This window comes from Suricata suricatta, chromosome 1 (assembly GCF_006229205.1).
Source record: "Suricata suricatta isolate VVHF042 chromosome 1, meerkat_22Aug2017_6uvM2_HiC, whole genome shotgun sequence".
In the NCBI taxonomy this organism is placed as follows: Eukaryota; Metazoa; Chordata; class Mammalia; order Carnivora; family Herpestidae; genus Suricata; species Suricata suricatta.
Genome location: NC_043700.1, coordinates 193,789,141 through 193,798,848, shown reverse-complemented (window position 1 = coordinate 193,798,848; position 9,708 = coordinate 193,789,141). Strand labels below are relative to the sequence as shown.

The following is a 9,708-nucleotide window of genomic DNA, read 5'->3' as shown; positions in this document are numbered from 1 at the left end:
TCCCTGGGGGTGAAGGCAGGTGCGCCCCGGACCTCCCCCGGATCAGTGTCCCTGGGGGGTGAAGGCAGGTGCGCCCCGGCCTCCCCGCAGAGCGGCGTCCCTGGGGGTGAAGGCAGGCGCGCCCGGACCTCCCCCGGATCAGTGTCCCTGGGGGGTGAAGGCAGGCGCGCCCCGGCCTCCCTGCAGAGCGGCGCTCCTCACGGGGACGTGGAGGGCGGGTCCCGGCGTGTGGCCTGGAACACCCCAATCCCCTGGGTCCCCGCAGGTCATCGCGCAGCACCAGAACCTGCTGGTGGCCAACGCCAGCTCGCCTGTGCGCTACGCGCTCCTGAGCAACGACAACGCCTTCCTGAGTTACCACCCGCACCCCTTCACGCAGCGCACGCTCACCGCGCGCTTCCAGGTCAACAACACGCGCCCACCGCACGTGCAGCTGCTGCGCAAGCCGGTGCTCACCGCCATGGCGCTGCTGGCCCTGCTGGGTACCCCTGCCTCGCCTTTTCCGCTGGCCCCGACTGCAGGCCGACGAGGCCGCCAGTGCACCCGGGGCTGGGGCCTCCATTACACAGGGCGTCCTACCAGGCCCTAGTGGTTTGTGCAAGGGCCCCGGGGCGGGGAGGCATGGGTGTCCGTGCCCTGCCGGGGGTGGGAGCGGCTCTTGCCCCCAACCGGTCCTGCTCCCGCCAGCGCGCTGGGCCGCCGAGGCTGTGGTGCGGCGGGGCGCCTCCTGGTGGGGGTGGGGGGATGGCAGGAAGCCAGGCCTCGGGAGGTCAGAGGGGCTGAGACTGCCGCCTAGCCACAACCCCACCCCGCCCCGCAGACAGCGAGCAGCTGAGGGCCGAGGTGTGGCGAGGCGGGACGGTGCTGGACAGCAACCACACGGTGGGCGTCCTGGCCAGCGCGCACCGCCCTGCCGGCCCCGCGGACTCCTGGCGCGCCACGGTTCTGGTCTACGCGAGCGACGACACGCGCACCCACCCCAACCGCAGCGTCGCCTTGACCCTGCGCCTGCATGGGGTGCCCCCGGGACCCGGTGAGCTGGGGTCCCCGGGAAGGGGTGGCCCTGGAGGGGCGGGGCCTGGAGGGGCGGGGTCGGCGAGACATGGCACCAGGGTCTGGTCCGCAGGGCTCGTCTATGTCACATTCTACCTGGACAACCGGTTCAGCAGCCCGCATGGCGAGTGGCAGCGCCTCGGCCGGCCAGTCTTCCCCTCTGCAGAGGAGTTCCGGCGCATGCGTGCAGCCGAGGTCAGCGCAGGGTGGGGGACGGGACGGGGTGGCTCCCGAGGTTCCAGGGCCCCTGAGTACCAGTCCCTGTCCCCAGGACCCTGTGGCCGTAGCGCCTCGTCCCTTCCCTGCCAGCGGCCACCTGACGCTTCGCCCGGAGCTCCGGCTGCCCTCGCTCCTGCTGGTGCACGTGTGCGCACGCCCAGAGAAGCCGCCGGGCCAGGCAAGTGGCAGCCCCCTCCCCCGCTGCCCAGGCCCCCCTAGGCCCCCAGTCATGGCGGCTCTCTCCCTGCAGGTGACCCGGCTCCGAGCTCTGCCCCTGACGAGTGGGCAGGTGCTCTTGGTCTGGTCGGACGAGCACATCGTCTCCAAGTGCGTGAGTGGGCTCTTTCCCAGGACTCCTAATCCCCCTCCTGTATGTCCCCACCCGTTCCCCCCACTCCGGCCCCTGGAGGCTTCAGTGCCCATGTAGTCACTCAGCTGTGGTCCTCCAAGCCTCTGCCCCTTACCCCCAGCACCACTGCTGGCACAACCACACAAGTGGCCCAAGACGCCACACCTGTTGATAGGGGCGCGGGGTACCTACAGGGGACATTTAAGGTGGCAGTTGGTCCCCTGTCCCCTCTCTTCATGGAGCTGGCCTGTCATCCGGGAGGAGTCAGAAAAGGGGCTGTAGGGAATGGGGTGGTCAGGTCACAGTGTCCACTCACCGCACCTGGACGCCAGCCCTGGTCCTGACCGGCCTTCCCCAGGTGTCTGTGGACGTATGAGGTCCAGTTCTCCGCGGATGGAGAGGGGTACACTCCTGTCAGCAGGAAGCCGTCGACCTTTAACCTCTATGTGTTCAGCCCAGGTGCGCCTCCCACCTGCGGCCCGGGACTCAGCACGGTGTTCCGTGGGCGGGGGGTGGGGGGTGGGGGGTGGTCCAGGGCCCTGTGAAGCCCAGGGTTAGGGGGCTCTAGGAATCTGGGCGGGTTTGAGGAGGCATGCGCTCAGGACCACACGTGTGTGTTTACACCTTCAGACACAGCCGTCACCTCTGGCTCCTACCGGGTTCGAGCCGTGGACTACTGGGCCCGACCGGGCCCCTTCTCGAACCCTGTGCGGTACCTGGAGGTCCCTGCCCCATGAGGGCGTGGGCCGGCGCCTGGGCGGCTGGGAGCTGAGGCGGGCCAGACCACCGTCGGCCGGAACTTGGCTCTGTTCGCCCTCTCCTGTGACTCACTCACCTCCTTAAAGTGCCTTTCCGCTCGTCAGTCCTGGGGTTGGCTTTTGTGGGTGGGCACGCGGCCAAGTCGGGGCCTCTCGAGCAAGACCCTCCCCACCCCCTTCCAGAGTGCTTCCCCCCCACCCGTGGGAGCCAGGATGGGGGGCAGGCTCAGCACAGGGACACTGAGGTCTGGCTGCCATTAGGATGGCTGCCCTGCCTGCCTGGGGTCTCTGGTGTCTCTGTTGGTGGCAGTGGGCCCCACTTTTGTCCCTTGTTCTGCAGAGCAGGGGCACCGCCTGGGTCAGGTTGGGGCCCAGGAAGGGACCCCCTTCCTGAGCCCAGACAGGCTGTCCCCTGTACCCTACCAGGTGGGAGGCAGGGTGGGGCTTCCAGGCTGTCTGGTCCAAACTACAGCCAGTGGCAGGAAGGGCCCACAGTGTCATCTGCAGGCTGTGACCGCCCCCGTGGTCATCCTGGCTCCATACCTGAGCCCAGACGGAAACAGGTGGCATGCTGAGACCATTTACAGAGATGGGACAATGGGCAGGAAGCTGACGGGCTGTGCAGAGCCCTGGGACCCCTTCCGACACCTGCACCCCACCCGGCAGACATGGCAGGTGGTGGGCACTTATCTGTCCTGAGACAGAAGGGTGTGGAGAGACCACCTGGCGAGGAGCAGAGACCTTCAGCCCATGGGTGCAGCCAGCCTGGGTGCCTGTGGGCAGGCGTGGGGGTGTGGAAGCTCTGATATCACGCTTCTCCTCTGCTGCCCTCTGGGGCTACGTTGGGCTCAGGACTCAGGGAGGGGCAGATGGAAGACCAGACCCACTCAGCCCCTCAATTCTCCAAAACCTGCTAGTCCCATCTACATGAACAACTCAGGGGCCACCACATCTCCACAGCTGCCCGTCACGGAAGTGGGCACAATCATCCTGCTCTCTGAACCCAAAGTCAGTGCCCACCCCTCCTTCCCCACATGGGTACCTCAGTGCCAGGGGGAGTCCTGTGGGGGCACCGTTACCCACTGTGGTTAGCACACAAGGGGGCAGTCCCCCAGGTGCCTGCCCTGTCACAGCCAGCCCAGGTGGTCACGACAAAGTGTAACAGTCCCACAGACCACATGGTTCAAACTACAGAAACCCCTTCTCTCCCAGCGCCAAAGGCCAGTCCGAGACCGACGTGCAGGCAGCGTTGCTTCCTTTGAGGCCTCTTTCCTGCATGTGCCTGCGTCCTAGGGTCCCCTTCTTGGAAGGACATAAGTCACATGGGATTGACCTCCCGTGATCTCCTCTGTAAAGGTCCCATCTAAGCATACAATTCTATTCTGAGGCACTGGGGCCAGAACTTCAACATAAGAATAGCGGGGGGACAGGGGTGCCTGAGGGGCTCGGTCGGATAGATGGCCGATCTCAGCTCGGGTCATGATCTCACAGTTGACAAGTTCCAGCCCTGCGCTGGGCTCTGTGCCGACAGCTCAGGGCTTGGAGCCTGCTTCTGATTCTGTGTCTCCCTCTCTGCCCGTCCCCTGCTTGCACTCCATCTCTCTCTCTCTCAGAAATAAATAATAAACTAAAAAAAACTACTGTGGGGGCTACAGCTCAGCTCCTAATGAGCACCCCCATTTCCCCATGGCAGTTGGCATCTGTCCCCCACTGGTAAAAGCAGCCCCTCTGCCTGGTGGCTCTGGCCCAAGGAGCCGCCCCAGCGTCAGGCCTACGGGAGTGGGCTGAGCTGCCTGGTGGGCCAGGCCCCGAGAGCTCCAAGAGCAGAGCCCCCCGGGGGGTGAGGCTGCCCCCCGCCCCGCCCCCACCCAGCAGCACGCAGTTTGCGCCTCAGCCCTGAGTCCCTGGCACGAGCCAGCCGCCCTCTTCTGGTGGCCCGCTGGGTCCCTCCTCTGCAGGTGACTGTGCTCCAGGGCAGTCCGTGGAGACAGAGCCCCGGCACCACCGCGCCCTCTGCCAGGCCTGCTGTCCCCACCGTGACTGTAGTTTCCACGTAGTCAGCCTGTCACCAGGTTGCCGACCCTTCCTCATTCTCTGACCCGCTGACCATTAGCTTTGGTCTTTGCGGATTTGAGTTGGGCTTCCTGAGAGTTGGGGTATCCACGTGATGGGCCCCCGCACAGCCTGTGTCCCTGTTGCCAGCCTCTGTCTGGGCCCGTGGAGACAGCCCTCGATGGCAAGGAGGCTGTCTAGGAGTCTCGTGTGGGGGACGCCCCAGCTCCACGTGGGGCTCTCCCCGGGACGGAGCAGCCTCGCTCTGCACCCCCAGACCTTGTCCTCAGGCTCCCTATCTTGCGCTGTAGGAGTCTGGCCAACCGCACCCACTCCTGGATGCTGCCCTGGGTAAAGGCAAGCATGTTTGCCCGCAACTCACGTCAGCATGTTTCCCGTATTTCCCAGCAGCCAACGGGAACTCCTGGTAAAGCCCTCGGTCGGCTGAGCGGGCCCAGTCTCCAGGATTTACCCTTCAGGACAGAACACTGCACGTCCTTGGTTCTCCTTGGGCACTTGGGTCACATGGCCACTGGGTAAATGGGGTGAGACCTCAGCAGCAAGCTCAGAGCCGCTTTTCAAGTGGATAATTTATATTTTTAATGTTTATTTTTGAGAGACACAGAGCGCAAGCAGGGTAGGGGTAGAGAGGGAAACACAGAATCCTAAGCAGACTCCAGGCCCTGAGCTGTCAGCACAGAGCCCGACGTGGGGCTTGAACTCCCAAACCACGTGATCATGACCTGAGCCGAAGGCGGACGCTTTACTGACTGAGCCCCCGGCACCCCTCAAGTGGACGACTGGGCAAGGAGGACACGGCCCTGCGCTAGGGCCTGGGGGTCTGCGCTGCAGGGCTCCTCCTGGGCACTCACTGCCGGCAACATGGGCCTGACGGGCGTCCACCCGAGTGGCGGGCTGTCCTGTGTCCTGCCGGATGAGCTGCAGACCTCTTGCCAGCACTGCCTGACGCCCCAGAAGTCGGTTAGAGAAGCACATGCATGCGTGGTGTATGCTACGTCCCAAGCTTAGAGTCTCCCCAAGCAGACTTCGGCCCCGCAGAAGTAGTGCTGTCAGGCCCAGTGACTCACCTTACGTAGGACAGTGCGGCATTTCCCGGCCCGTCGGATCCAGGCTCTCCTGGAAGCTTCTGACCTTTCCCAGCCAGTGGTGCTCACAGGTTTCACTAACCCATCCAGGGTGCTGGCCCACGTCCAGCCAGCCAGGCAGTGTTGCCAAGAAAACCCAGATCCCTGAAGGACCAGATGGGGGGGTGTCCCATCAAGGCGCGTGAGAGCACTGCTTCCGGGCTGCATGGAGGGCGGGCCGAGCACAGGCCGGTGAGCCGCGGATCCGGCGGCAGGGCCAGCGCGGCTTCCTCCAGGACGCGCACTCTCCGCCGTGGGGGTCACCTTCCGAAGAGCATCCTTGCAGCTCCCGGGTCTGGTGCCGGAACTGATCCCCACAGCTGTCCCAGACACGGGAGGGGCAGGCTGCTGATGTGGGGGAGCGGCCACTGGTCACGTATGACACCCGCTCCCTGCCTTTTGGGGATCACGGAAACTCGGGCAGGAAGAGTCTGCAAACCCTCGGGCTCACAGGCTCAGGCAGGGGCCCCTCTACTGTCCACCCCCGCCCCAGCCACTGCAATGGCTTCCAGGCGATGGCGTTGGCATCAGCCAGGGCCAATATCCAGCAAGCCCCAGAAGGTCTGGGAGCTGTCACAGTGCCCTGTAAGTATTTGTCGATGCAGGCCAGCAACTGTCTTAGGGGTTCTTTCCTTCAGGGACCCAACGCCCCTGCCGTCAAGGGCTCCAGAGCCTCGCTGTGACTAGTTGTGTCAGATCGGCACCGCAGGCACCGCCTGCTGCTGGTGCCCCAGCAGGAACTCGGAAGCTGCCCGTCTGCTCCATTTCTTGGGCGCCTGCGTGAAATCAGTCCCTTCTGGTTCACAAAGCCTCTGGGGGCCACCACTTCAGAGATACCATGCGGGGTCCCTTGGGTCTCCCCAGGACTTGAGTCTGGCTCACTGGCCTGTCGGGGGCATGGCCGGGACCACATTGCCCGTACCCCAGGCGCGGCTGGTTCGGCAAAGCAGGCCCCGGAGCGGCAGGTCCCTCGGTGGGTGGGGCTGTCGTCCTGAGGGTGCCCGGCCTCTCTCACTGCAGGGGCTTGGCTGGCCAGGTAGGCCCGGCCCCAGGGCAGCACCTTCACATGCTTGTGTGGCGACTGTGTTGGGCTGTCAGGAGGCTCCCCGCCCGCCAGGGGCTTCCTCATCCTGGGGCCCGACAGGGGCACCTGTCCTTTAGGTTCTGGAGGCAGAGGGATGGCCAGGCACACGTGATCACGCCAGGGCATGACGGCCCTGGGCTAGGGCGGCCTGCTCCCTGTCCCGCTCAGGTCCCAGGGTGTCCCTCCTGTCCTTGTAAACTGCCATTCCTCGGCAAATAGGGGTCTCGCGGGTCCAGACTGGTGCATGGAATGGGGTCTGTGGGCCCCACGTGCCCTCCGCTCTGTCCCCCTTCTTCCCTTTTGAGGGAGAGGGGCCCGTCTTCCCCAGCCCCGCTGTGGCTGCAGCGCCAGCTCCCACCGCACTCAGCCCAGCTCTGCGGGCAGGGAACCTGAGCACCCAGGCGCTGCTTCCCATCCACAAGGTCAGCCCCAAGCTCCCCAGATGCGCGTCTCCTGGTGCCAGGAGCCCATGTGGAAGGTCTGTGCGGCAGCCACTGCCAGTGCTGACGCTGCTGATGGACGGCAGGCTCACACACCAGCTTCGACGCAGGGACCAGCTGCAGGGGTGGGGCAGGGAGCAGAAAGCCCAAGGGAGCTTCAGGCATGGGTGTTCCCCCTCCAGGTGTGAGGGAGGAAGAGAGAGGCGCCTCACAGGCCGGAGACCTCTGACCTTGCCCTTGGACTCCTTCCGACTTGTGCACAGTCCAGATCCAAGTGGAAGCCAAAGGCGGAGAAGCCAGGTGCCACCAAACACCTGGGCATGAGCTGGAGTCCAGCTCAGGGAGGGGCCGGCAGTGGGCCTGGCGGGGGAGGGGGAGGGGGCAGAGACGGAAGGAGGGGAGCCTCCCCGCTTCTGCACACCCGCCGGGTTTGTCTTGTAAAAGCCACCACCGTTCCGAGGCCCAGCGGAAGCAATCACACGCACGCTGTCAAGTGTACAATTACATTTACATCCAAGACCACAGTCCAGACGGCATGCATCAGTCAACCCCAAGGTCCGCACATCTCCCCTGTCCCTGGACCCCACGCTGTCCCCACAGAGCCACTGGCTGTTCTAGAATGTTACACAGGTGCCATCATGCAAATGCACTCTTTCTTTACTTTTAACATTGCTTCCCCTGAGTGTAACTATTCTGAGATTTGCCTGCATCACCCTGCGGCCGACCAGGCCCCTCACATGCGTGTGGGCCTCCGGGTGCCCCTCCCTCGTCAGGCATCTCGGTGGTTTCGGTTTGGGGCTCTCACATCTGGGCACCAATCTTTGTACGGACACACGCCTGCTCTTCTGTCTGGTAAACGCCGAAGAGTGGACCGACCAGACTCTAGGACTAGACTAGAGGCGTGCTTAATTCTGAAAACCCTCGCTAAACTCCAGCTGGTGGTGCCGCCGGACGCCAGCGACGCGCAGGACCCGTGCTGGCCGCACACCCCGCGTGGCTGCCTTCGCGGCTGAGAATGTGCATCTCAGAAAGTGCACTAGTATTAGTTCCACTAGGTTTTCTTCTTGCAGAGCACATCGAATTTTCCACAGAGACCACCATGTCATTTACGATTTAAGACCGCCTTACTTATTTCTTTCCAATCTGAACTGGCTTGAACCTCCAGGTACAACATGGACTAGCTGAGTGGAGAGAGCAAACCCAATGCCTGGCTCCAACTCTGCAGCAAGTTTTAGCGTCAGTCTTTGATAAGCAAGTGTGATGTCAGTGTTTCTTCAGACTGGAGAAGTCTTTTCTAGGCTTAGTTTACTGAGTTTTTTTTTTCCCCCATTGGGAACGGGTATTGGATTTGGTCATTGCTTTTTCTACATCTATTGAGATAATCTTATAGCTTTTCTATCTCTTAATATGGTAGGTTGCATTAATTGGTTTTCAAACGTCAGTTTTCATCCCTGGCCTAAGCCCCGCCGGATCATGTATTACCCTTTTCACACTGGCGCCGGCTTCATGAAATGAGTCGGGAGGCGCTCCCTTCTCTTTCCTCTTCTGGTAGTGTTTTGTAAAATGGGTTTTGTATCCTCCCTGAGGGTTTGTTTTTCTTTTTGTTTGTTTGTTTTTAGCAGTCTCTACCCCCATTGTAGGGCTCGAACTCCCCACCGAGAGCAAGAGTCCCAAGCCCCACCGCCTGAGCTGGCCAGCCCCCCACCACGCAATGATTTGTGGAATTTGTCAGGGAAGTCCTCTGGGTGTGATGTTTTCTTTGTGAAAAGGTTTTTAACTAAAGTTCAAATTATTTAATATATATATTCAGGCTCCCTATCTCTGCCAGAATGAGATCTGAAAGTTTTAGATTTTCAGTTTTCCATTTCATCTAATGTGTCAAATTGATAATATTTCCTGTTATCATATTGATGTGTGTCAGAGCTGTAGTGCTGTGGTCTCTCAATCCTCATATCAACAGTGCACTTCATTTTCTCTTTTACTCCAGATCCATCTGTAAGAGAGTTATTGGTTTTACTGATTTTTTAAAAGAAACTCCTTTTGGTTTTATTATTTTTCTCTATTTTTCTGTTTTCTATTTCATTGATTTTTTTTTAATGTTTTTTTTTAAATTGATTTTTGAGAGACAGAGAGAGACAGCATGAGCAGGGGAGGGTCAGAGAGAGTGGGAGACACGGAATCCGAAGCAGGCTCCAGGCTCTGAGCTAGCTGTCAGCAGAGAGCCCGACGTGGGGCTCGAACCCACGAACCATGAGATCATGACCTGAACTGAAGCCGGAAGCCGGACGCTTAACCAACTGAGCCGACCAGGCGTCCCTCGATTTCATTGATTTCTAATGTGATCTTTATTATTTCTCTTCTTGTGTCTACTTTGGGTTCCATCTGTTCTCAAGATGGAAACTAAAATCCTTGAGATATGTCTTTTCTAAATTAAGTGTTTAGTGGTAAACATTTCTCTAAATACTGCTTTAACTGCATTCCACAGGTTTTTTTTAACATGTAGTCTTTCATTTCCATTTTGTTCAAAATAATTTTTAAGTTTATTTATTTTGAAAGAAAGAGAGAGCACAAGTTGGGAGAAGGCACAGAGAAAAAGAGAATTCCATGC

At 60.7% G+C, this 9,708-nt stretch overlaps 1 protein-coding gene across 1 annotated transcript in view; it reads left to right on the top strand.

Moving 5' to 3' along the window:
• IDUA (iduronidase alpha-L-) overlaps positions 1 to 2,483 on the top strand; it is a 15,407-nt gene extending 12,924 nt beyond the window's left edge. The window contains exons 8-14 of the mRNA XM_029949760.1: positions 266 to 482; positions 821 to 1,033; positions 1,127 to 1,248; positions 1,325 to 1,450; positions 1,523 to 1,599; positions 1,980 to 2,080; positions 2,252 to 2,483. Of these exons, the coding sequence (XP_029805620.1) occupies positions 266 to 482; positions 821 to 1,033; positions 1,127 to 1,248; positions 1,325 to 1,450; positions 1,523 to 1,599; positions 1,980 to 2,080; positions 2,252 to 2,358 (963 nt within the window). The 3' untranslated portion in view covers positions 2,359 to 2,483. The remainder of the gene's footprint in view (positions 1 to 265; positions 483 to 820; positions 1,034 to 1,126; positions 1,249 to 1,324; positions 1,451 to 1,522; positions 1,600 to 1,979; positions 2,081 to 2,251) is intronic.
• The last annotated feature ends 7,225 nt before the right edge of the window (positions 2,484 to 9,708 follow it).